The sequence below is a fragment of the Silurus aristotelis genome, assembly GCF_946808225.1.
Source record: "Silurus aristotelis genome assembly, chromosome: 8".
In the NCBI taxonomy this organism is placed as follows: domain Eukaryota; kingdom Metazoa; phylum Chordata; class Actinopteri; order Siluriformes; family Siluridae; genus Silurus; species Silurus aristotelis.
Genome location: NC_139581.1, coordinates 25,833,812 through 25,861,764, shown reverse-complemented (window position 1 = coordinate 25,861,764; position 27,953 = coordinate 25,833,812). Strand labels below are relative to the sequence as shown.

At 37.0% G+C, this 27,953-nt stretch overlaps 3 protein-coding genes across 6 annotated transcripts in view; 1 reads left to right on the top strand and 2 right to left on the bottom strand.

Annotated features, from left to right (window-relative positions):
• The window catches only part of wdfy1 (WD repeat and FYVE domain containing 1), a 43,447-nt gene extending 34,507 nt beyond the window's left edge, over positions 1-8,940 (top strand). For both annotated transcript variants that reach the window (XM_083548930.1, XM_083548929.1), the window contains 5 exons: positions 2,744-2,849; positions 7,725-7,826; positions 8,084-8,214; positions 8,348-8,456; positions 8,591-8,940. In XM_083548930.1, the coding sequence (XP_083405056.1) occupies positions 2,744-2,849; positions 7,725-7,826; positions 8,084-8,214; positions 8,348-8,456; positions 8,591-8,644 (502 nt within the window). In that variant the 3' untranslated portion in view covers positions 8,645-8,940. The remainder of the gene's footprint in view (positions 1-2,743; positions 2,850-7,724; positions 7,827-8,083; positions 8,215-8,347; positions 8,457-8,590) is intronic.
• Positions 1-27,441, bottom strand: part of LOC310730124 (uncharacterized protein) — a 53,581-nt gene extending 26,140 nt beyond the window's left edge. For both annotated transcript variants that reach the window (XM_083548935.1, XM_083548936.1), the window contains exon 1: positions 26,114-27,441. In XM_083548935.1, coding sequence (XP_083405061.1) covers positions 26,360-27,424 — 1,065 coding nt within the window. In that variant the 5' untranslated portion in view covers positions 27,425-27,441 and the 3' untranslated portion in view covers positions 26,114-26,359. The remainder of the gene's footprint in view (positions 1-26,113) is intronic.
• dhrs12la (dehydrogenase/reductase 12-like a) lies at positions 10,270-24,009 on the bottom strand. Of its 2 annotated transcripts, none has more exons than XM_083548941.1 (10): positions 23,047-24,009; positions 19,974-20,107; positions 19,807-19,889; positions 12,946-13,041; positions 12,775-12,856; positions 12,470-12,531; positions 12,294-12,398; positions 12,059-12,149; positions 11,828-11,965; positions 10,270-11,122 (listed from the first exon to the last, which is right to left on the bottom strand). In XM_083548941.1, the coding sequence occupies exons 1-10, from the start codon at positions 23,100-23,102 to the stop codon at positions 11,007-11,009; spliced, it is 963 nt and encodes a 320-aa protein (XP_083405067.1). In that variant the 5' UTR covers positions 23,103-24,009; the 3' UTR covers positions 10,270-11,006. The 2 variants fall into 2 exon arrangements, with proteins under 2 accessions (XP_083405067.1, XP_083405068.1); XM_083548942.1 differs by lacking the exon at positions 23,047-24,009 and adding an exon at positions 20,211-20,417.
• Positions 27,442-27,953: the final 512 nt, after the last annotated feature.

Genomic DNA, 27,953 nt, shown 5'->3' with positions numbered 1-27,953 from the left:
GAAGTTGTTGGGTTCATTGTGGAGGCAAGCTGGAGGGTCAAGAAGAGGAGCTAGAAATGTTCTTGCAGTCCACATCACATCATTGATCAGTAATACAATAGCTGTTGATTGTGGAGGAAACTTAGCTTTTCCTAGCATCCATACAGCACTCCAGCTGGTGCAAAAAGTAATCTGCTCAGTGTAATAGAGCTATCTGGGGTGTTAGATCCCTCAAATATCTGATTAAATGTATAGTATATTTGACTAATATTTATTTTTTTTGGTCATTGAAACATTTCATGAAATCATTGCTGATACCTTTTGATGGTGTGCATGTTAGTGTGGTGCTTCTATTTGTAGTTAATTTTGCTAACAGTTTGGAATAAAAATCTAGGATTATGTTTATCTTCTATAAGGGTACAAATATATGTTGATGTAGCAGCATTAAGAGCTAATCTCCTTAAAAATATTGTTTATTCTTTGTATATGTACCTTGTTATGTTACAAGTCAAGTCAGCAACTGCAACAACTTTTATCAATAATTTACACAAGTTAAATTGCTTAAATAAAATTAAATAAATAGAAAATATAAATTAATTTGCATTTCTTAGACCCATTTGTGTAATACGGTGTGTGTGTGTGTGTGTGTGTGTGTGTGTGTGTGTGTGTGTGTGTGTGTGTGTGTGTGAGTGTGTGTGATGTGGAATTGTCAAGATTGCTTCTTTTAAGAGCAATTCTTAAAGTATCCTTAGTGCTAGCATTAGCCACTAACTTCTAGGTTAGCGGCTAATTCTAACGCTATGGATTCTTTAGCGTTTTTTATGCATGCACAAAACAAATCTTATTTCCTGTATGGAGTCAGTGGCCACAGTGACACCGCTCACTTTAGTTTCCTTTTTCTTTTTTTCTTTATTTATTTTTAATACCCCTGGGATTGTGTAAGTTTTAAAGTTTAATAATACTAATAAAAAAATGCACCAGAAGTGCGAGGCAGAGACTAAACAATTTTGTGGTCCCCCACTTAATTCATTTCTAAAGGGAACTCAGATTTTAACTATATTCCACATGTACCGTTACACCCCTTAGTAACGGTACCTTAGTGTAGTGTATGACATATGACTGTTGAATCTACTTTTGCAAACAATAAGATTGCACTTAGCAGTCACATGTCATTAATGAAATGCACAAGGTTTTTGCCTGTGATACCTACTGTTGGGCTGTGCTTAGTTAAATTGTTTATTTTTGAAGCACAGGAGCCATCAGCAATGCCAGTAAATGCTTTTACCACACTTAGCATAACTTAAAATCGAGAGCCAGAAGGAACCTGTGTAATATAAGGTGGCCAGCAACTCCACTGTCACCAAATCTGAGTGAATGTACTGTACTAAAGTTGGGGGATGATAGCATCCAAACGTCCTACTTAACTCAAACACACTATTGCTTATTTAACTAAGAAAAAGCTTTTCACAGAATTCACAAATGTTTTCATTTAGTGCTTCATACATCAGTAGTAGTATAACTATTATTAGAAAGCACACCTTTAAAAAAGATGGAGACATGAAAATAGGGGTTATCAACAAAAGGTCCACCATTATAAATTAGTCCTGGGATTTGCATTACATTACATATATGGGACAGGTATAAAAAAAAAAACGGCAGCACTTCAAGCAGGAATTACAGTTATTATATATCTCTTCCTCCCTCTTGCTTCCAAAGGAGAAAAAGTAATTGAACAGTAAAATTAGTCACTTTATTGTTTTATTTACAAGCATGCAGATGAAAGGTGATAAAACTAATATAAATTTTGGCATTTTCATTTGGAATCTCTTTTTGTTGCTCTTAATATACATTTTTTATTGCTGTCATTGCAAGAGAAACAAGCCTCAGTATCACCAAGCTAGTACAGTTGGGGCCCTTGAGCGATGCCCTTAACCCATTGTGCTCCAGAAGCACTGTAACATGGCTGATCTTGCCTTCCTAACATCGCTGGGATAGGTGGAAAAAAAATTATCTGTGGGATCGATAAAGTATTCTAAAATAAAAATTGTATGTCTTTTGCATTGTATTTTATAAGGTGTTTTGACCAGTGACAAATTCTTATGTTAATATTTGTTATAATAAAATATACAATAATATAACTATAGAAAATGCCTTCACCATTCACAACAAAAGTTTATGTTAATGTAGGTAGATAGTTTTGATCTGTGACACTGCTTCTGCTGCTAAACAAGTCTAAAGACTGCTCTGTTAAGCATGTTTACCCTACAGATTTTAAGAACCATGCTGCAGCCACAAGCCATGCATGTTAATGCCAAGGCAATTGTACATGTTGCTTGGGCTACCCAAAATGTTTTGTTCTTTCTATTTAAGTGGGAACGTTTCTTTATTCTTTCATCTCATAAAGTGTGGGCATGACCCAACCCTGTACCAGCACTGGTACCACATTTAGATCTCATAAATGGTTTGGTATCAGTAAAGGTTTTTACATTGACTCTAACATATTGTTTTATAAGCGGCTGAAGACAAAGAGCACATTTCAACATTTCTGGTAGCTTTGAATTTAAGCAATAGTAAATAAACAAGATTAAATTAGATAGAATATTCCTAATTGCATACCACACTACTGCTTTAGTGAGAATGGTCCACCAGGAAAAATAGGAGCGCAAAATTGTTTAAAAAAGAGTTCAGTTGTAGATATTTAACTTAATTTTATATGTGTGGAATAAGCCAAGTGGTTTTAAAAGCTTTTTTAATTGTCTTTCAGTGAAAAGGTTCAGGCTCTGCACTATCTGCAGCTGTCTAAGCAGCTGGTCTCCTGCTCGGCTGATGGAGCGATTTCAGTCTGGAGTATGGACATGCCACGGGAGGAGGTATAAAAACATGTAGTTTTATCAAGTTTTGGCATTCAATACACAAAATATTAAATACAATCAAATTGTTTTACACTAAAACAGCCTAGTACAAATGAGTTCAAAAGTTTGCATTCTTTTGAAAAAGATTTATTTTAAATATTTAAAGTTTTACTGTACTGTGCCTTTTTCAAACTGGGGTATCTCTTACAAGATCCATTAGATCCATTTAAGAATTGACATGAAAAAATACATTATTTAACAGGAATGTTTATTGGATTTAATGTATTTATCCAGCACATTCCACAAATTTTAATTCAGATTCAGATCTGGGGAGTTTGGAGGCCAAGTCTACATCTTTAACTTTTTGTCATATTTTTTGGACCGTTCCGAAACACATTTTGCAGTGTTTTGGAGTGTATCCTGCTAAATTGATCAATATTATTAGGAAATACCCTAGCAATGATGGTATGTGCAGTACTTGGTTTGCAACAATGTTTAACTGGGTAGTATTTATCAAATACTTATGTGAATTCCAGGACTCAATGCTTCTTAGTTAAACATTTCCCAAAATATCAGGTTCCACCAGTTTGTCTTCCCATAGTGCACCCTTGTGCTACCTCTTACCCACATAGGTACACACATGCTCCTGGGTGTCCATATGATGTAAGAGGAAACATGAGGAAAAAATGGGTCACCACATTGCTTTTGAAAAATGACTGTTAGACATTTGGTGCCTAACATATCCGATCCCTTGGTAGGTGCCATTGTAACCATATCCGTATCTGCTTATACGCATAATTACTAACACCAAATGGTTATATTATGTGCACTTGTCCTCTCACTTATACCAGATACAGAAAAGCACTACATACTAACATATGTGGGTATGTATGGATGGGAGACTTTTAATGCAGTTAGGTGTTGAAATAATTCTCATGCTTGAGAAGATGATGACAAAAATTCAAAAGTAAAATAACTTTAATTGTAATATGATTACCATAAAGACCACCCACTGATTTTGACTGTGACTTTTCTGTTGGTGCCAGACAGGCTGGTTTGTGTATTTTTTTTTTAACATGATTATTTGAGATTTTGACATAACAGCCCTGAGATTTTACTCAGAATGGTTTAATAAAGAAAAACTATGCAGTAAGTGTCACTTCTGTAGATTTAAGCACCTTGTCAATAGGGGAGGTAAACGGAAAATGGCCAGACTGGTTCAAACAGGTTCACCAAGACTGGACATTTCTGGAGTTTCAGATTTCTGCCGAGGCACATAGATGGTACGGACAGAATTTGAAAACAGAATAAATCTAGCAACTAGCCTTGTGTACTGGTATGGGGAAAGTTTTCTTGACTTATTAATACCAATCGATCATTGCTTGAATGCTACAGGCTATTTAAATATTGTTGCTAATCATGCGCATCTCTTTATAGCCAAAATTTAACCATTTTCTGAAAGCACCCTCTAAACGTTAAGCATGGTAACTCACCATATCAATAAGCAAAAGTTGACTAATCTCATTAATTAGTCTCTTTTGTCCATATTAATCTGTCAATTACCTTAAATGTTTTAATGGCCAGTGTTGTAATTCTCATTTGCTGAAATGGGAGGTGACAGCAGATAATTTTAAACAATTTGCTTACTGCTATTGCTGAAGATGCCAGACCTCATAATTTCTGTGGTCTTAAAAGTACCAATATTTTGTTTTTTGTTTCAGGCTTGGTTTAAATAAGTGAATAAAAGAGGAACATAACTTATCAGGTTTCTCTCCTTTTTGCTTGCTGAATGAATGGCAAAGCAAAGCATTTAAAATATTTTTTCCGTGTAACTATTAACATTTACAAAATGACAGTGATCAGTCTGGTCCTATTTAGGAAAAGAGCAAAATATTTGACTCCAATTTATATAAAAGTATTTTGTGATCTTTGGTATCAAAAGCTACAATAATAAATGAATGCGGTCAAATAATATAATACAAGAAAATAATTGCAACATGAATTGGAGGGTAATAGTAGATAGTGTATACAGTAATAGTAGATACATACATACAATAGATTTTACATACAGTAAAATGTATCATATTGATTTCACATAAAGGATTCTAATCACTCTGGTGTTTGGAATTCGTGCCAAGAAAGTTTTGGAATTAAATAAATAAAAAAAAAGCTTTGCTCATTCATACTGATGGTATTTGTGCTTTAGTGTCAAAGATTTTAAAATTAAATTAATCACTCTGGACAGACAGTCTGTTTTTAGTGTAAAACAGTATAACTTATTTCCACATTGTCAATAAGAACTAGCTCACACAAATATTTATAGACACAAAACAATAGGTTACTGTATGTAACCCCGGTTCTCTGAAACATCGAGTGGAAAGATCCACATATGGGAAGGGCATCCGTACCTCTGCAGAAGCATCCAATTGCACCAAGTCTGGCTTGACAGACAGGAGCGCGTGCCCAATGGCAGGTAAGAAAACGCCCCATACCCGAATGCATAGGCACCTGCACATGCTACCTTTCCTCAGTGAGCATATTCGCTTCTCGTGCCGCAAACGGGGCGGCAAACTTGGTGGATCTCTCCATTTGATGTTTCAGAGAACCAGGGTTACAAACAGAAACCTATTTTTCTCTTTCATCATCTCGTGTTCGAGATCAATCTATAGGCGATATGGACAGCTCCCCGGTTGCCCAATACACTCACAGCGAGGCCCTGTAAGCCAGAGAACAGCCCTCAAGGTGGTGCTCAGCATGTCACAGAGTAGTAGACCTCACACATTGGAGGGTGAAAAACCCAGCCATATAATCTGCCAAGCCTTTAGTGGCTGCACTCCCTTAGATTCATATGCCAAGGAGATAGCTTTAACAAGCAAATGAGAGAGGTGTTGCTTAGAGATGGAATTCCCCGTAACTCCGCAGGGCAAACATAGCATAAAGCATTCAGCCTCTGGTCCTCCACAGAGAAAAAAGCAGGAAAGTAAAAAGCGGAGAGCTCGGTCAAACCAACAGTGAAAGCTGGGAAGCATTTAGGCATAAAAAAAATTCTTATCCCCATTGAGCGAGAATTTGGTGCATGAGGAATGAACCAAGAGTGCATGCAAATTTACTGACACGTTTGGCGGAAGCCAAGGCCAGAAGCAGAGCTGTCTTTAAGGACAAAAGTTTGAGGGAGATATCCCCTAGTGGCTCAAAAGGCCGTTGGGCCAGCACCTCCAGCACCATGGAGAGGTCCCATTCTGGGACTACACTTCTGGTGACTGGTAAGGAGCGGTGAGCACCCTTCATAAATCTACAGATAAGTGGGTGTTGCCCCACCATAGTGCCACCATACCTGGCATGACACGCAGCGATAGCCGCTAAATAGACTTTAATCGTAGAAAAGGTTCTTCCACGATCGATAAGGTCCTGCAAGAGGCCCAAAATATCAGCAACTGAGCACAGATATGAAATGAGCTGGTGCCTCTCGCACCACTCTTCGAACACACGCCACTTGCAATCATAAAGGGAACATGTGAAAGAGGCCTTGGCATTCTGAATAGTGACAATAACACGAGGGGGAAGCCCCAAAGTGTTTAAATTTGCCATCTTATGGGCCAGGCCCAGAGAGCCATACTAACAGCTTGTGAGCTAGAGCATGAAGCTACAGCTGTCATATTGTCACAGCGCGCCAGCACATGATGCCCCTGCAAGCGGGGTATAAAATTATTTAGAGCCTTCCACACAGTAAAGCTCCAAATAGTTTGGATGGGCTGAGTGAAGTGTGTTTGGCCACACACCATTCACTGGTCTGCCTTCCTGTGTGACTCCCCACCCTGTTAAGGAGGCATCTGTCGTTACCACTTTCCACAGCATGATCGGTCAGAGAGGGGTCCCATGAGCGTAAAACTCTGCAAGGCACACGTCTGGCGGAGACTGATCCAAAGATGTGTCCTCCTGAAGACAAATAGTGTGGTTCGATAACCAGGGAGCTGTGAGGTAGGATATATAGAAGTTGCGAACTGAGGAAAGGTAGCGCGTGCAAGTGCCTTATGCACTCGGGTAAATGGTGTTCCCTTAACAGCCATTGGGCACGCGCTCCTGTCTGTCAAGCCAGACTTGCAATTGGATGCTTCTGCAGAGGTCAGGTATGGATGCCCTTCCCATAGGTGTATCTTGAACAATGCCCACCCTATATTGCTATCATGGAATTTCAGATTTCATCATAACAATGCTGTTTAGCAATATGTATTTTACATCTCCATGTTGACAGAGGACATCTATTTTTGCCATTAGTTTATCGTTGGTGGTATGAAAATTAGAGAAAACCAGATGATTGATCAGACAAAATGGCCAAATACACTGGATAACTAAACAGATATTGCTGATGGAGGACAGGTAATTGAGCACTCAAGTGTCACTCGTTCAGAAGAGGAGAATTCCTGCTGTTAGCTGGTGTTAGCGCCGTTGTGCATCCTGAGCAAGATCCGGTGCATTGACTGAAAACCTCTGCAAAAATAGATTCAAGTCGGGCCATTTCAACCAGTAATTTCATTTCCAGCATCGAACGATAGAAAGTTCAGGAAAGAATGGTATGCGAATTATGAAGGCTTTTTATATAGTTTTGCCCTTGATCATGCTTTTTTGTATATAAAATATATGAGAAACACAATTAGCCAGGAGAGATATTGCAGTACTTAACCGTGAACGGGCCATTTATGTAGATTTGGATAAGATAGTTAATTGCTTTGATGCCGTTTAGCCCTTTACTAAGGTAGAACGTTGTTGTAGGATGTAGTTTTTTCTTGCCCCTCCCCTGACTCAAGAGTCAAATGTCGCTCATGGACACCAATACAGTCTGGCTCTTAACATTTTTTTTTTATGTTTTGCTGTTCTCTCTCACTCTGCACATAGGCTCCACAGTGGATGGATAGTGACTCATGTCAGATGTGTGAGCAGCCATTTTTTTGGAACATTAAGCAAATGTGGGACACTAAGACCTTGGGTCTCAGACAAGTATGTTGCAAAGAGTACTATTGCTAAGAATGCAGGTGTATAATGATCCCATATTCTGCATAACAGTTTACCCTGTTTTACTTTTCTTTGTTTTATTATTTGCAACATTTCATCAAACTAGAAAGCCTGTTAAAAAATACGTACTGATTTCATGCTATCATTTGATCGATCATTTTAAAATGCAGCAATAGCTGTGTTCAGGCAGTAATCCTGGATAATTTTGGATGTACCATAATTTTTTTTTTTCTGTGTTGTAGCACCATTGCAGGAAATGTGGTAAGGCAATTTGTGGGAAGTGTAGCTCTAAACAGTCAACCTACCCCATCATGGGCTTTGAGTTCCAGGTGCGAATGTGTGATGACTGCTACAAGACAATAAAAGAGGAAGAGTAAGTATATATTTAAAAAAAAAAGTATCATTATCATTTTGTCACATACACAGTAAGTGTGTGAGAGAATATGCATGTTTTTTTTTGTCTATTTATTTATTTATTAATTTTTTTTAATGAATTTCTTTCACAGTCGATTACCTATGGCTGTGTTCCATGAAGGGAAGCACAACATAACTCACATGGACATTGACATGTCTAGAGGCCTTATGGTCACCTGTGGGAATGACCGTATTGTTAAGGTAGCAAGTGAATTGTTAAGATTTGACTATGCAAATACACATTATGGTTGAAATTGTCTTTTAATTTGCATGAAGAGAATTATACAGCAAAAATAATTCTGGCCCAACTTCACTTATATTTGTTGTTTTTACAGTTATGGGACATGAACCACGTGGTTGGCTACAACAATTCAGGGGGCTCTTTCTGAGTGATTGAACCATTTCAATCTTCACCCATGATTTCTTCCAACAGAAGCCCCATAAAGAAACTCTCAACTTTTTGATACACAACACTGGCCTCTTTGTAGTAACATTTCTGTATGCCTCTGTAAACCTCTCTTTGTTTCTGTCTCTGTCTCTCCCCTGCCTTATTCAACTCAGGTAAAGAACTGTGAGTTTGATTCAGGCTCTAACAGTGACCTATAAATGCAATTGACATTGCCACAGAAAGGTTCTGTAGATAAAGATAAAGGTTCTGTAGATGGAGTTTCCTATAATATATATATATATATATATATATATATATATATATATATATATATATATATATATATATATATATATAGAGAGAGAGAGAGAGAGAGAGAGAGAGAGAGAGAGAGAGAGAGAGAGACTAATATACACCGATCAGCCATAATATTAAAGCAAATGAAAAACATTGTTTTTCTTATTACAATGTTACACGTTAATTCTTATTACACGTCAAGTATATTTATACATGTTAAATATATTACGCAGTGAACAGTCCATTGTCAAAGTTGGTGTATAGGAAGCATGAAACATTTATAAGGGCCTTTTTTAAAGAGGCAATTTGGGAAAGCTAGATGACAAGCCAGATTTCTTGGACCACCCCACAAGATCTGTCATTTTAGAGACACTGTAACTTCATGTCATATAGCAGTCAAGTAGCAGTTTGTCCCCTCTTGAGGTTCAGATTCTTGCTGTACTTCTATGTTTAATTTTTACTTTCAACTGACTGTTCATTTGCTGCCCATTAAATCCCAACCCTTCACATGTGCAGTGTACAGTGTGTGTGTGTGTGTGAGAGAGGGAGAGAAAACCTTAGTGAGGTAGGATGCTTATGTTGTGCAAGAACTGAAAATGACCAGTAAGTGTATATGGTACAGTCTCTCTCTCTCTCTCTCTCTCTCTCTCTCTCTCTCTCTCTCTCTCTCGCTCTCTCTCCCTCTATTTCACAGACAGACACAAACACACCCACATACACTAACTTGTTCATTCACTACATTTGTCCTTCAAAGTTTCTTTGCAATTCAGTGTTTCAAAGTTGCCTTTGTTTTGTTTTTTTCAGTGTGCACGCAGATGAGAATTTCCTAAATAATTTTTATACTGTAAACATGTCCATGCGAAAGCTGTGAACAAATATTGTGCTAGGCCATTTTTTGCTTTTTACTAACAACGTGTTCACCATAGGGCGTGGTTTCATATTTTTTGTAAAAAATGAAAGCCTTAATTAATGTCAGTTTATTTGGGCTGGGTTATTTTGTTCCCCTTGAAACAATATCTGACATAGATGTTGCAGTGCAAGATAAAAGATTTGGAGAGTAAATATCAGAAAAAAAAAATCCTTTTTAAACACCACTATGCTAAAAACTGTTTCAAAATGTATATATTTTATTTGTAACTATAAATTATATGCAGCTGATTATGCCAGTGTACATTACCTAAACTCTTTATTTTTGCTCAGTAAAGTGTGCAAAATGACAGAACATTTTCTGAAACCGTTATAAGTACAGTATAAGGCTCCTAACTCAATTCAAATTGTCATTTTTTTTTCATCTTCCAGCATTCTTCAGAACCACTGTAATACCATTGATTTATTTATATAGACATTTATTAGTTATGTACCATGGGTCATATAACAATAGTTTACATGTTTAGTTACAATGAACACCTTAGTAAAAAAACAACAAAAAAAAAACCATTATTTGCTCATAACATAGTGAAACAGTAAAACATTTTAAAAACATTTTGCATATTAAGAGTAATTGTTGAACCATTCTACAGATCCAGACACTACAACCTTTCAGACAGAATGCACATGAGACCACTCACTGGTTCACTGGGTGAAGAATGAGAGTGATTTTGGTCTAAGCAGGTTCCCACCTGGTTGACCAGATCAGCTGAAGTCACTGTACATTACTGAAAACCCATGGTTAAACCAATGAGATGGCATAAAAGGCAAACAAAATTTTGTAACAACATGGACAAAATATTTTAATATGAATGCAAATGGATGTATGTCATTTTTACAGGAAACATTCTCACTGTTTGCAAACTGTTTTGCACCCTGAACCATGAAGTGTTCATATTTACAATAAGTAATACCCTAGTGTAGACCCAACATTTAAATATATTATTAGTTAAATAATGTGTTATTTGGTAAATTGTGTGTATTAATTTTTTTTAGTTCAGTTTCTGTTTTCTTACCTAATCTGCATAATGTGTACGTGTGTTACATAAATGGCAATGTATGTATTTAAAGGGAAACTGTCCTCTGTGTGTTGTATGGCTAACATTTGTATTAAAGTGATTCTGTTTCTCTTTGTATGTTCAATTAGGTTGGAAGCCTTTTGCTATCTCTTCCATAACGCTCATGAACTTCTCATCTTCCATTTGGGAACTATGTGTCCAGGCCAGTGGCAGATGGGCTGATACCATCCTTCGATCTATACCATGCAAAAGAGTAAAAGTACAACAAATCAATGCAATATGAGAGTTGGATAAAAAATCACATGAAGGTTCTTGTCAGCAAGTCTTTTCTGGCTTGTTTTATTAAACAATTCCAGCCCTATTTTCCCGTTCTACTCTATGAGCTGATTCTTGAGAATATTGCAATGTCCTCTAGAAATGATGAAGGTAAACTCAAAAAAAGAAAGACTCAAAAAGATTCAACACACATGCTCAACACATATGCTCTAATTTAAGCTTTCATGTCATTGAGCTATACAGCATGCTGAGACTTTAAAATTCTGAAATTTATAGTTTTCTTGTTATAACAGGTTTTATTTTTTTGTTAAAATAGATATTACGCATAATAATGATTTTTTTTTCTTAGGAAGATTCTCTTTTTAAATGTTTTTTTTTTTTTTAAGATAAAACATTCTTAATTATAACAAGATGTTATGGAGCAACACATTTAAAATTGTATTACTTGTGTGTCAGACATACTCTTTTTAACTCAACTGGTGGGGATCTTTGAGTTGTAAGCAAGGTAAATCTCCTCTGGCCACTTTTATTAAGATGCATATTTCAACAATATAATTTAGATTATCTGGCATGGTTTGAAAAACAAGTGAAGCCATGTTCGCATGCTTTTATGCATCAAGTTGCTATCTATAAATATTTATGAACTGTATGTGTATTGTTCATACCTTGGAAAAATCTCCCACTGGGATTTGTGACTGCAGCCTCAGACACTGCGAGCCACACCATAGTGTCAGCTCCCTGTTCTGGTGTTCGCAAACGCGCTTTCATTGAGTGGTAGAAGTCAGGCATGGCACTTGCAATCACTAGCAGAGCAGAGAGATGGAAAAAAAAAAAGCTGTCATTTCCACATCTAGCTCAGACTATTTTAATTATATGTATAAACAGTGTGTAATTACTTGGTGTATCCACCCAGCCAGGATGCATTACTGAGAAGTGGATGCTTGTGTGAACTTTAGCAAACTGTTCTGTCATCACCACTTGCTGCCTCTAAAACAACCAATGCTTAAAATTACCCATCACTAAAATATACCAAATATAAATGCACTTATAAGCCTAGTGCCAAATTAGCATGCATATTTTGTTTTGTGGATAAATACCACAAATTTTTGTATGTGTATTGTTTTTGCATACCTTGTTCTGGGCATATACCATAGTGCAATCATATCTGCCTCTTTGTGACTGCAAATTTCCTGTACGTAGTTTTTGCACCAACATCCCACCAGATGTCACTGTGATCTAACAGAAAGACATTAAGTGCCGTCATTGCATTGACTTTTACAGTGTCATGCGTCTATGTTTGAACTTACCACTCTGGGGTCAGTGCTCTTTTCCAAAATGGGAATCAGGCTCTTGATGAGAATGTACATGGCTGGCAGAGTAATGCAAAAACAAGGAGAGACAATAAAAATAAAATTGTAATACTTTAGAAAGCTTTGGGAGAGCAAACAATTGAGTACTAATCCAAATTATGTAGTTATAGTGAAAACTATACCAGATAATTGTATACCAAATTCTATTTATGAAGTCACTGTGTTGCATTTGTATTTGGATGATTTCTATTTTATTTGGAAAATTAACTTTACACCATCCATGTGTGTCAAACTTCACTCACCAAGTGAGTTAACGGCAAAACTCTTTTCAAAGCCCTCTGCATTCACTTCTCGCTTAGTCATCATACAACCTGCATTATTGATCTGCAGTATCACAGCAACATACAATTCATAAAAGATCAGTTCATTACTGCATTTTCCCTGCATAGGCTAAAGGAAAGCAGATCACTTACCAGAACATTAAGCATTTTGTATCTTTTTTTGAATGCCTCTGCAAACTCCCATACCTTCCTGGTCTCAGATAGGTCCAGGATGTGCACATAGACTTCCTGTAGTTACAGACTCAGAATCAGCAGTGTCATATTACAACAATACCTGTTTTCTTACATGGAAAAACAGCACAGTTAAAACAAAATCAATATATAACGTAGGACAAAATCAGTAATTTTATTTGATTTCAGACACGAAAATTATCTGACATGACAAAATGAGCTGTCACATCCAATTTCCACCGATCATCCTTGTGATATTAAAGTGTTGTTATAAAAGATTAAAAAAAATCTATAATCAGGGTGGTTCAACAATGTTACAGATTCAGTGGTGAGTACAAATATACACCCCCCCACATCATGGTCTGTCTCTTTGTCATTCTCATAAACAGAGTTTGCTCGAATGTGTACAGCGTTAGAAAAAAAAAACCTTATATATCGGTGTTATTGTGTTTTACTTTTTTGCCCAAAAGATTTGCCTGCTGTTGCTTGTTTTCTTTCCGGAATGAAAACTGTTCTTTATAAAAAGAATATACTTTGCTATATGTTCTCTGTGAGTAATCATTTCCCCTTCACACTAAACACACACATTTGTTTTTCAGGCGGTTAATCGGGATAAATCCGGAAAAGAGCACAAGGCTGTAGGAGTATCAAAGCGGATGTGTCTTCAGTCTACTTAAAAATGAATAGATTTTAAGTGTGACTTTATAAAAGTAATACACACCACAGACACACACAAACATCGCATACACACACTCACAACACACACATCACACACATGCAAATTCACTCAAAAAAACTGTATATACTTGGGTGTTTTCTTTCATTTCCTTTGTGTTTCTTTCCAGAGTAAATTTTTTTTTACACTTAGATGTATTTCCATAAATGTAATAAGCTTTGGGCTTTTGGTTGACCATTGTTTTTATTTTATACAAATGTTCTGTAAATAAAAATCTGTGTTATTTTCTTTAATGTTATTTAGGATTTATTCTAAGACAGTTTAATAAAAAAGAGATGTTTTGAAACAACTCTCTAAAGCTGATTTACTTCTGTTAAAGAGTACATGTATACATGGTAGTAATGTGGTGTTTTGTAGTTAAACTGGGGCAATTTTTTAAATCACAAGGTTTTACAAAAATGCTAATTATATTTTCAGAAATATACTTTAATGTATAAACAGTGTTATGTTGTATTTGCAAAAACAGTAGCCAACTGTAAATTTCACCAACAATAAGACACTGGTAATTTTACAGTAAGTTGCTGGCAACCGTGCTGCCAGTTCTTTACTGTTTTTTAACTGAAAGATTTTTAACAGTGTAGTTCATGGGCAGCTAATTCTCACTCCCAACAGCTTGAGTGCAAGGTGGGTTATTCTGTTCACTCAGCCCACTGGCCAGCTTTCTATCAGACAACCTCCCTGCAGTGTACACGGTGTAGCCATAAAGGCCATCACACCAGTCACGCCATTACACCAGTCGGCAAGCTCAAGCACCACTCTAGCAAAAAGAGATGGGGCTTGAAATAATCTATCTGTGTTGTAGACCCTGACTAATAGGTCATCTGAACATCTGCACTCAAAAATCCTCCTGCTGAGAAACTGACCAGTGCAGGAGGTTTAATGAATCCAAAATTGGAGGGGTGAGTCCAGATTCACAGTGACTAATGCCAATTTGAATGTATCTTGCAAAGACAGGACTAAATACCATTCCTCTATGTGTGTTCACAAGGTGTAATCAGGCAGCACTGGAACTACTGCAGCAGACTGGCCTGTTGATCTTCCTGTATCCAGCTGTTGTGTGTCAAAATGCTTTATTTGGCAGAAAGAAAGGCAGCACCTACTAAACATGCTGAAGCCTTACAACTGACAGTAAATCTGCAAAAGAGCTATATTGTCTCCTGTTATTCAGCAAGTGGCATGCTGTGATCAGAAATGTAGCAAGGTTCTGAGCAAGATGTGCTACATCAACTTCTTAGGATTGACTGGCTCATTACAGCCTTGGCTGTCATCAATCTAGGGCTGCAACACTTGCAATCCTTTCAGTGCTGGCTGTTAGCCAGGTGGCAATCAGCAGTCCACAGCCGGTTAACACTGGCTTAGGTCACAGCCATCTGCCTCACTGTCACTTTAGCAACAAGATCAGTTTCTCAAGTGGGGTGTACGGATGGGGCTGACTCCTACAGACAAATACTGGCAAAAACAGACAATACAACAATATATTTTTTCATGAATCTTCAGGGGGAATGAGGTCTCAGCCATGAATCTACTTATCACGATCATAGTTTTTATGGGTAGACAGACACCTTATATCAATCAGAGCAATGCATATTCTGGGGCAAAGCAACAAGAGATAGCACAGGCTAATACTGAACCTATAGTCCCAGATAAACAGGTTGAGGTTGTGTCTGGCCACTGGGGCTAAACAGAGGCTGAATTGTCAAATGCAAATAGGTGTCACACTCCACATTTGTAATATTGTACAAAATGAATGTTGCAGCTGTACCCTTGGGTACCTCTGCAATTCTTATGAACATTGCCTAGGGTTTTATGGATCTTACACTTTGTTAAACAGTCCGTGGTGTTCTGGAACAATGAAATAGATGCTGGTTACTGGAAAAAAACATGCTTCCATAAATTGTGGAAGACTGACAGAGTCTCTGGTTACTCAGACTGATTAGAATGACTGCAGAGACAGATGATAACAAAGATGAATTTATTTATGTACTGTGAAGCATCATTGTTTAGGGTAATTGTATTATATAGTTATTATTTAAATAAATTATAATGTCAATGATGTAGATTTTGTCATAGTAAAATTAAATTTTTCTTGAAAATTTTGTTTTTTTAATGAATATTATAAATGTAATTCTATAAATATTTTGATATTTTCTCTTAATCTAATGGCATTTTTCTCAAAATATCAAAGCAAAATATTGTGACATTTATCTAATATATATATATATATATATATATATATATATATATATATATATATATATATACAGTGAGGAAAATAAGTATTTGAACACGCTGCTATTTTGCAAGTTCTCCCACTTAAAAATCATGGAGGGGTCTGAAATTGTCATCGTAGGTGCATGTCCACTGTGAGAGACATAATCTAAAAAAAAAAATCCAGAAATCACAATGTATAATTTTTTAACTATTTATTTGTATGATACAGCTGCAAATAAGTATTTGAACACCTGTCTATTAGCTAGAATTCTGACCCTCAAAGACCTGTTAGTCTGCCTTTAAAATGTCCACCTCCACTACATTTATTATCCTAAATTAGATGCACCTGTTTGAGGTCGTTAGCTGCATAAAGACACCTGTCCACCCCATTCAATCAGTAAGAATCCAACTACTAACATGGCCAAGACCAAAGAGCTGTCCAAAGACACTAGAGACAAAATTGTACACCTCCACAAGGCTGGAAAGGGCTACGGGGAAATTGCCAAGCAGCTTGGTGAAAAAAGGTCCACTGTTGGAGCAATCATTAGAAAATGGAAGAAGCTAAACATGACTGTCAATCTCCCTCGGACAGGGGCTCCATGCAAGATCTCACCTCATGGGGTCTCAATGATCCTAAGGAAGGTGAGAAATCAGCCCAGAACTACACGGGAGGAGCTGGTCAATGACCTGAAAAGAGCTGGGACCACTGTTTCCAAGGTTACTGTTGGTAATACACTAAGACGTCATGTTTTGAAATCATGCATGGCACGGAAGGTTCCCCTGCTTAAACCAGCACATGTCCAGGCACGTCTTAAGTTTGCCAGTGACCATTTGGATGATCCAGAGGAGTCATGGGAGAAAGTCATGTGGTCAGATGAGACCAAAATAGAACTTTTGGGTCATTAATCAACTAAACGTGTTTGGAGGAAGAAGAATGATGAGTACCATCCCGAGAACACCATCCCTACTGTGAAGCATGGGGGTGGTAGCATCATGCTTTGGGGGTGTTTTTCTGCACATGGGACAGGGCGACTGCACTGTATTAAGGAGAGGATGACCGGGGCCATGTATTGCGAGATTTGGGGGAACAACCTCCTTCCCTCAGTTAGAGCATTGAAGATGGGTCGAGGCTGGGTCTTCCAACATGACAATGACCCGAAGCACACAGCCAGGATAACCAAGGAGTGGCTCTGTAAGAAGCATATCAAGGTTCTGGCGTGGCCTAGCCAGTCTCCAGACCTAAACCCAATAGAGAATCTTTGGAGGGAGCTCAAACTCCGTGTTTCTCAGCGACAGGCCAGAAATAGAGAAGATCTGTGTGGAGGAGTGGGCCAAAATCCCTCCTGCAGTGTGTGCAAACCTGGTGAAAAACTACAGGAAACGTTTGACCTCTGTAATTGCAAACAAAGGCTCCTGTACCAAATATTAACACTGACTTTCTCAGGTGTTCAAATACTTATTTGCAGCTGTATCATACAAATAAATAGTTTAAAAATCATACATTGTGATTTCTGGATTTTTTTTTTTAGATTATGTCTTTCACAGTGGACATGCACCTACATTGACAATTTCAGACCCCTCCATGATTTCTAAGTGGGAGAACTTGCAAAATAGCAGCGTGTTCAAATACTTATTTTCCTCACTGTATATATATATATATATATATATATATATATATATATATATATATATATATATATATATATATATACCGTAATTTCCGGACTTTAAATCGCACCCTTATATAAGCGGCACCCACTGAATTTTACAAATATTTTTATTTTTAACATAAATAAGACGCTCCTGTCTATAAGCCGCAAGTGTCTAGACTGAAACTATATATATGTATATATATATATATATATATATATATATATATATATATATATATATATATATATATATATGATTTTATTTAACCAGACAGAAGGACAATTAAGGACAATTATATCACTCCACTAATCAGGCATACATAATTTATAGACTTTTTTGAAAGACTGGTAAAACATTTCACTATTACAATTTCAGAGTTGTAAAACCTTATACCTAGGCACACTAAAAAATTTCTGGCAGCTAGTGGTGGCTCAATACCTTAATAAGACACATCATCTTCGGTTGTCCTCATGTCACATGACACTACCATTTTGCACACACCTTCTCCTTCAGTGTTTTTTTCTTTTTTTTTTTTTTTTTTTTTCCAACATTGCACATTACAGCCACTGACATCCAAAATATGAACACGTATGAAAAAGTGTTAAAAAAAACCCAGAATATGTTTTATATTTTAGATTGTCCAAAGTAGCTACGTTTGGCTTTGATGACAGCTCTCATCAGATTTACACACAAAACAAAAACCAGTAACGAAGTAAATGTAATTGGTTACTGTACTTAGGCAGCTTTTTTGCGTATCTGAACTTTACTGTTCAGATTTCTATTTGGGGAGACTTTTACTTTAACTTCACTACATTTCAAAGTCAAATATCAGACATTCCTTTTTATTTATAAGTGAATAATAAAAATTTACTTAACTTTACTAAGCACAAACATACAGTTAAGTGTCAGTTCAACAGCAAGCAGAACATTTTGAGAGGAATAAATGATAGAAGAAACTCCTGACTCTAACTTTTCAAAACACTCAGCCTTATTTTTGAAGCAGTTGAAAAGAAGGTTTTCGGCTCATGATAAAAAAACTTTCTCTCGGCTTCTCCAATTATGAGTCGCCACAGCGGATCATCCGCATGTTTGATTTGGCACATGTTTTTACGCTGGATGCCCTTCCTAACGCAACCCTCCCCATTTATCTGGGCTTGGGACCGGCACTAAGGCTTGTGCAACCCTAATGGCTGGGGTTGGTTCATGATAATTTTAATAAATATAAATCAGTGTTTGACTAATTCATATCATTCTATTAATAGATTGGTGTGCTAAGAGTAACATTAGAGTCTGTTTACATAAACTGAGTTGATTAACCGATTAAGAGTCTTGTGGCAAAAATAATAATAGGAAACATTATAGCCATAATAAATCATACTTGGATACTTAAGTACATTTGAAGGCAAATACTTTTGTACTTTTACTTAAGTAAAAGTTTAAAGGAAGTGCTTTTTTAACTTCACTGGTGTAAAAATTTACCTTGTGTATCTATACTTTAACTCAAGTGCATAGTTTGTGTACTTCGTCCACCACTGCAATCACCTGATCTAAATCCAGTTGAGATGTTTTGGGATGAGTTGCACTGGAAAGTGAAGGAGCCAAAGAGTATGTAACACCCCTGGGAACTCCTTAAAGAGTGTTGGTAAACCATTTCAGGTGATTACCTCATGAGGCTGAGCTGTCATCAAAGCACAAGGTGGCTACTTTGAAGAATGAAAAATATGGAACATATTCTGGGTTATTTAACACATTTCTGTTGACTACAAAATTCCACATTTGTTCTGTCCTAATCTCACTGTCAGAAACTGTTAAATCATAAATATATATATATATATATATATATATATTTAAAAAGAAGGTGCCCAAACTATTGACTGGTAGTGTATGTATGTTTAGAAGGAGCCCAAAAATAGAACTACTGTGCTTGCAGTGATGCATCCCATTGCAGTGACCTGTTTTCCAAATTCCCTATGCTCATACCCAAGAAAATTGTTCTGTCTTGAATTTGTTGAAAAAAGTTCTTCAAATAAGTATTAAGTAGCAAGTCTGGACAATTGTGTTTGCCATTTTTACACAATTGGAAAAAAGGTTTTAATTAAAAAATAGTTGGGCAGTGAATTAAAAAAAACATTGAAGTAATTGATCTTTTCATTCAAATTTTAAATATCCAAAAAGTTATGCCACTGTTGCAATTGCACAAAGTTATACGTTTGTAATCTTACTTTGTTTCCAGACTCCTTGATAATCTCTGCTCTGGTTTCCTCAGCCTTTTCCTTGTTTCTGCATACCATGTGGATTGTACCACCTGAAATGTGTGTAAACCGTCAATATCAGACAATATTACATTTGTGAATATTTACTATAAACATACACTCACACACTTCCATACCTTTTTTAGCAATGGTCATGGCCACTGCTTTGCCAATGCCACTGTTAGCTCCAGTGATCAAGAAAGATCGACCTGCCACAGAGACTTCCACATCTTTTTCAATAAAATGTTTTGATGCAGACTCAAATGCTCCCCTGGAACAAACCCAAAAAATGCAAACCAATTAAGATTAATTTCCATTGGTATATCAATAGCATAGTGGTATTAAATATCCAATTAGCATACTAAAAGATTTACTTTTAAAATTAGCCGGCTTTTTCCCTGACTTTTCATCACCCCAGCAAAAAATTACATGATTTTACAGCTAAATATTCAATAAAGCACAATAATTTACATCTTTACTAAAAAAACAAGCGCTGAGAGACTGAAATGTCGATTAGCTAACAAGTGCAAATCAGGACATCGCTGTGATGCCACTCGTAGCATGAATAAGTGGCTTTGTCCACTCAAGCCAGAGTCACTAGGCGGTGGGACAAAGGGGCACAAGGAGGCACTGGGGACGCTTGCTCCACTCAGTAAATGAGCACACTGTTAAAGTGTTGTGCAGAGCCTAATGAGGCATATTGGTTCACTGTGGGTCATGGCTGTAGAGTGAAATGCAAACAAAAGTTATATTTATACAGGGAAAATAAAAATGGAAAAAAAAATATTAGATGCATGGTAGGGAAAAAGTAATGCTGAATCTTATACAGGGGCATCTGGAGTGGACCCAGACCTTATATACCAGTCCTACAAAATGTTAATCTTAGTCATTCAAATCTCATACCATTACATAACATAAAATACCAATTACTGCTTTTTAGTGACCATTGATTTAAAAAAATTTTTTATATATATATATATATATATATATATATATATATATATATATATATATATATATATATATATATATATATATATTTTGTTTGTTTTTAACAGATATAAGTCAATATTCCACTGATTTCATTGCTATATTGCACAGCCTTTGCACATTGTTTGGGACTAGGTTGAAAACATTGCTTAGTAAAGGCATCTATAAAAGAGTTTTTCTTAGATAAAGGAGCAGATCTAGAGGATTCACGAGTATATTGTTTTGGTAAACTGGAATGTTTGGATGTTGCCACTTTTACACATCCACTCAGATTTGAAAATGGTGGATGGTACCTTCTGGCTCTCTTGTTGTCATAGTTTTCCTCTCTCTGTCTCTTTCTTAAGTCTTACATGGTCCTAAGATACCAGTGATCCTGTCCCCTTCTGGTCCCCAGACCGGCTTTTTTTGTTAATTTATTTTGTTATCTTGTCAGGTTATCTGTGCCCATAATAACCTGAGATTATCTTTGTTCTTGTTTGTTTTCGGTTGAAAAAAAGTGATTATTTGAAGGAATACGTATTTCCTTCCTGGCATCTTAAACCAATGTTTAAATTGTTTCAATTTCATGTACAGAAGTGTCAATCACTCAATTTTTTTCCACCATTTTGTATAAACTTCACAGGAGATCAGCAGAATTATTGAAAACAGTCCACCTGTCAAAAACAACCATGACATTGTCAGAAATAACAGAATAACATTTTCCCCATACTGATTTTTATGTAAACATTAACCGAAGCCACATTATTGGCTGATTTGTAAGTATTTAAGTAAATGGTTGGTATATATGTGAACATTTATATGTAGGTTTTCTCAGCCTGTCAGGTTACCCATCAGAGAGTTTTCAATAATAATCATATATGAAACATAGAGAGAAGTACTAATTAACATTGTTTACCTCTCAAACTTATTTTTAGATTTTTTTCTTTTTGTTGCAATTAATACAGCCCAAACAGTATAAGCTAATATTGTATTGTGTAGATATTTGTGATGTATTTGGTCTCTATACACTTTACTGTACATAATAAGGTTAAATGCTCACACAAAATTTAAATCCCAACTGCCAACCATTTACTCCGACACAGGGCAGTTCCACAGTGCAGGGCTTCTACCCCTCGCACTGCTTAAATAGGATACCTTTTACATTTTCTCTTTTTCTCTACAGTTTGTATTTTAATTTTTTACTCTCTTTCTTTCAATTTGTTATTTCTATTGCTTTTGTCTTACTTTCTCTCTGTTTATGTAAAATACATATACTGTAAAACTGGACTATGTGAAAAGATACTGTTCTGGCTAAATACTCAAACATTTAGAGTTCATAAACAGCTACAGCTTATCATAAGTAACCTATCTATTTTTTTTTATATTTTTGAATTTAAGTTGAAACACGATATAATGATATAGTCACGAACTTCAGTCTACTGATTCGAGTTCATAGACACAAATTTCCCTCTTTTTTGTGTAACGACTGCCTCCGTCTCCATAGCAACAGAGGCAGAGGATCATGCGCAATGTGATAGAAATGACAACAGTAATCTTTGCCCCCCATTTCTATCAGAGAATAAAGCAGAAAACCTACAGTTATGGTTTGGTTAAGAGTTCTATGGTAATAAATGTGTGTGTCTCTAATTAATGCAGTCTCCTTAATTAACCAGAAGAATATATTACCTGTATTTTGACTGGAAGAAGCCACTGACGATGGTTTATAATAGCGAGTAGCTTACCAAATATATAGCAATAATAACAGGGATAAAATCTCCTGCTTAAATGTTGAGTAATAGTGTTTGCAGATAAAAATAAATAAATAGCAAACGAAAAAAAAACAATACAGCTTCTGTGGTACGCAGTGGCAGAAAGGAAACTTTGGCAGAGGCACCAAAAATATCTATTGATACCTATTGAAATAAATTACATAGAAAGTCGTCCTCAGTGACAAGAAAAAAGAGGGAAAATCCGAGTCTATGAACACGAATCAATAGATTGCATTTTTTGACTATATCACTAAATGCCGTGAGAATTGGCTGGTCTCTTAGCTGTGCATGAATAATCTTTTAAGAAGAATAATAAGAATAATAAAGATTTTTTAAGACAATAAATATAAGTACCTGCTAATCACATGAACTACAAGTCACTATTGCTATTCCTACACATTACTGTGCATTTAGCTATTATTCGGATATGTTTAGCAGTATACGTGTAAAAGATGCAAATTTTGTCTCTTACTTTGTAAATTCGATGAATCCTTTAAGGAACCACGCTGAGTTTCGGTACAAAGACATGGTTAGTTACAACGCAATCCGCTACTTGGTTGTCCGTTTGTTTGTCAGCCCCCCGCTGGGACATTCTGCGCCTCTGCCCTTTTAAAGGGTGTTCACATGAGCGCGCATGGAAACGCGCACAGAACGGAGAGCATTATTATGTGTTCCACTCACATTTCGTCTTGTGCTGAATTTCGATTTGACAAAATAACGTTATTTATCGACATTGTCCCGAATCAAATTTTAAAGTTAATACAAAAACTGATTATAAAGTAACGTAAAGGGCAAACTGGGCAAAGGGCAAATTGCGTTATAATGCTTGCAAACTTTTTTTGTTTTGTGTTTGTTTCTGTGAATAATAAAAATGTTTTCCTATGTCACGCCCTTTTGCCATTAAGTGTATAATACTGTTTAATACTATTTTTGTAGACAGGTCATTGTATTGTCTACATACCGTACATTCACCAGACACACAATCAAGTCTACCCTTAATTTGAGTTTTTTAAATATAACTGCTATACACGTTTAATGAGAGGTTGTGTCAGGGATATAGCAGCCAATTTAAAAGTAAGGTGGACATCTCCTTCAAGTTACTTTTATGCCCCATTTATCCACACCTCACCTGTAAATCTCAAACCAGGTGGTTCTTTGAAAGAAATTACATGTACAAATCCAACACTGCACTTTACAAATGAATGTATATTTTTCTGCTAGTGCTATCACTGTTTCCCTGTCTTAGACCACGTGAACAGAGCAAAAATTAAGCAGGAAATAATAACGGAAATTGAGCTTAATAAATGTAACTAATGACAACCAGTTTAAATCACAGAAATTAAGAAGAACATAATTACTTATCAAGTGGAGAGCAATGCTACTATACTAAAAGGAATTCAGAAACTGCAAATCCCAATCCAATTTCAACTTAACTAAAGCTTTATTTTCATTCCTCCACATACACAGTATGCAAAAGAGCGAAATGCCGTTGCTACGGATCAGGGTGCATAGAGAGTGAAACAGCAAGAGTAACATTAAACTAAGGTGCAATACATATAAGGTAGATGTGATAGATATGAGGTTGAAATGTAGGTAATGTAAGAACAAAGTTAATTAAAGTGTGAGACTGTGACTGTTTGCACCTGCACACAGTCACAGTCTCACGCTTTAATTATCTTTGTTCTTACATGTGAACATGTGTGCAATGTCTAGTGTGCAATGTCAAGAATGTACAAGTGTACACAATGTACAAGTGTGCGTAATGTCCATTGTGTAATATTTGACAGAATTGGCAGATGTCTATAGTAAATAGTAAGTCCCTGAGTGCAGATGTCTGCAGATGTGCTACAGTGTCCAATGTGCATTTTTAATGCACAGTAAAGTGGCTGAATGCGAGTGTGCCTTTTACTCTAAACAAATTCCCTATATCCCCTGTATATACTGGGCCATGTTTATATAACAATAGATTATTATAACAATAAATTATTCCATATATATATATATATATATATATATATATATATATATATATATATATATATATATATATATATATATATATATATATATATAAATGTATTATACCTTGGAATAATATATTGTTTTTCAGGGATCATGAAGCAATACACACATGCTATGACAAGTTTAAAAGTGCAAAATAAACAATAAATACATAGGACAATAAAACTGCACATTAATGAGACAGGACAATGAAACAGTGTTGTAAAACCTGTGCAAACAATTGTCTCTAAACGAACTTGGCACTTCCTGTACCAGGCAGAGAGACAACAGCTGGTCAAGACAATCTCTATTGTCCCCCTTTAGAAGTGGGGATTTGTTGGGGGTTGATTTCCTCATCCTCAGAAGAATGCACCTAGACTTTCTTGGCTAGACACATACTATTCAGCCCAGGAGATGTCCTCTGTAAAGATTTTGACTACGGTTGCTCTATTGATGTGTAATGGAAAGCAATCTCCAAGTGTTCAACAATCATCTCTATTCTTCATTGACATTGAGAAAAATTGACTGAGAAATTGCAACCCTGACCAAGATAAAGTTATCAATGACAAACAAATAAATAAATGAATAAATAAACAAAAATGTTACTGCATTACTTTTAATATACAAAAATAACATCCAAAAAGTCTCCAAAACCAAAGAGAATTTAATTTATTTATTAACAGTTATAATATGTATTAACAGTTATAATAAGAAAACTATAAAATAAGTTCTACTACTACAACTAGTAATAGGTTGCAGAATATTTTGAACACACTCATTGCTATACTTAAATATTATAGTACACATTGCACATTAACCATTCAATGATAATGTCTCCACAAACGTAATCTTCTTCTTCTTTCGGCTGCTCCCATTAGGGGTCGCCACAGCGGATCATCCGTCTCCATACCACCCTGTCCTCTATATCTGCCACTTTCATACCAACTACCTGGATGGTGGCTCCATCCTCAGCATTCTCCTACCAATATAACTCATGTCCCTTCTCTGCACATGTCCAAACCATCTCAATCTCGCCGCCCTCACTTTGTCACCAAAATGTTCAACATGCGCTGTCCCTCTAATAAACTCATTTCTAATCTTGTCCATCCTCGTCACTCCCAACAAAAAACGTAACATCTTCAGCTCTGCTACCTCCAGCTCCGCCTCCTGTCTTTTACTCAATGCCACTGTCTCTAATCCATACAACATCACAGGTCTCACCACAGTCCTATAAACTTTCCCTCTCATTCTTGCAGATACCCTACTATCACAAATCACTCCTGTCACTCTTCTCCACCCACTCCACCCTGCCTGCACTCTTTTCTTCACTTCCCTAACACACTCTCCATTACTTTGCACTGTTGACCCCAGGTACCTGAACTCCACCACCTTCTTCAACTCTTCTTCCTGCAACCGCACCACTCCACTGCCCTCCCTCTCATTTACGCACATGTACTCTGTCTTACTCCCACTGACTTTTATTCTCCTTCTCTCCAGCGCATACCTCCACCTCTACAGGCTCTTCTCAACCTGCTCACTACTCTCACCACAAATCACAATTTCATCCGCGAACATCATAGTCCAGGGAGACTCCTGTCTGACCTCGTCCGTCAAGCTGTCCATCACCATTGCAAACAGAAAAGGGCTCAGCACCGATCCTTGATGCAGTCCAACCTTCACCTTGAACCAGTCTGTCGTTCCTACTGCACACTTCACTGCTGTCACACTGTCCTCATACATGTCCTGCACCACCCTCACATACTTCTCTGACACACCTGACTTCCTCATACAATACCACAACTCCTGTCGTACGCTTTCTCTAAATCCACAAATCCACAATGCAATTCCTTTTGTCCTTCTCTATACTTCTCCATCAACATTCTCAAAGCAAATAAGGCATCTGTGGTGCTCTTCCTTTGCATGAAACAATACTGTTGCTCACAGATGGTCACCTCTTCTCTCAGCCTGGCTTCCACTACTCTTTCCCATAACTTCATGGTGTGACTGATCAACTTAATTCCCCTGTAGTTACTGCAGGTCTGCACATCTCCCTTATGCTTAAAGATCAGTACCAGCACACTCCTTCTCCATTCCTCAGGCATCCTCTCACCTTTTAGAATCTTGTTAAACAATCTGGTTAAAAACTCCACTGCCATCTCTCCTAAACATCTCCATGCTTCTACCGGTATGTCATCTGGTCCAACCGACTTTCCACTCTTTATCCTCTTAATCGCTGCTCTCACTTCCTCCTTACTAATCCTATCCACTTCCTGCTTCACTAACTCCACATCATCCAACCTTCTCTCTCTCTCATTTTCCTCGTTCATCAGCTGCTTAAAATACTCCCTCCATCTTCTCAACACACTCTCCTCACTAGTCAACACATTTCCATCTCCATCCTTTATTGCTCTAACTTGCAACACTTCCTTCCCAGCTCGGTCCCTCTGCCTGGCCAATCGGTACAAATCCTTTTCTCCTTCCTTAAGGTTCAACCTCTCATACAGCTCCTCGTATGCCTTTTCCTTGGCTTTCGCCACATCCCTCTTCACCTGCTGCTGCATCTCCTTGTACTCCTGCCTACTTTTCTCATCACCCTGTCGATCCCACTTCTGTTTTGTTAACCTCTTTCCCCTTATGCTCTCCTGCACTTCCTCATTCCACCACCACGTCTCTTTGTCTTCCTTTCTATTTCCAGATGTCACACCAAGTACTTTTCTAGCTGCCTCCCTCATCACTCCTGCAGTAGTTTCCCAATCATCCAGCACCTCTTCACCACCACCGAGCCTCTGTCTGACCTCTTCGATGAACCTCACACTACACTCTTCCTCCTTCATTTTCCACCATCTCATTCTTCTTTCAGTCCTTACTCTCCTCCTCTTCTTCTTCGCCTTCAAAACTGTCCTACAGACGACCATCCGATGCTGTCTAGCTACATTGTCCCCTGCCAACACCTTACAGTTTCCAATCTCCTTCAGGTTGCATCACCTACATAGAACATAATCCACCTGTGTGCACCTTCCTCCACTCTTAAATGTCACCCTATGATCCTCCTTCTTCCTAAAATACGTATTTACCACTTCCAATTCCATCCTTTTAGCAAAATCTACCACCGTCTGTCCTTCCACATTCCTCTCCTTTAGGCCATACCTACCCATCACCTCCTCATCACCGCTGTTCCCCTCACCTACATGCCCATTAAAGTCTGCCCCAATCACCAATCTTTCATTACTAGGTACACCTTCTACCACTTCATCTAATTCACTCCAGAATCTTTCCTTCTCATCCATCTCACAGCCGACTTGTGGAGCATAGGAACTGATGACATTTATCATCATCCCTTCAACTTCCAGCTTCACGTTCATCACCCAATCAGAAACT

Bases quoted from the DNA above. Each gene is read 5' to 3' on its own strand.
- dhrs12la (XM_083548941.1), bottom strand. From the start codon at position 23,102: ATGTCTTTGTACCGAAACTCAGCGTGGTTCCTTAAAGGATTCATCGAA. The intron at 19,890-19,973 runs GTATGGAAGTGT...CACACATTTCAG, and splicing joins CATGACCATTGCTAAAAAAG to GTGGTACAATCCACATGGTA. The intron at 13,042-19,806 runs GTAAGATTACAA...CTGTAACTACAG, and splicing joins TCAAGGAGTCTGGAAACAAA to GAAGTCTATGTGCACATCCT.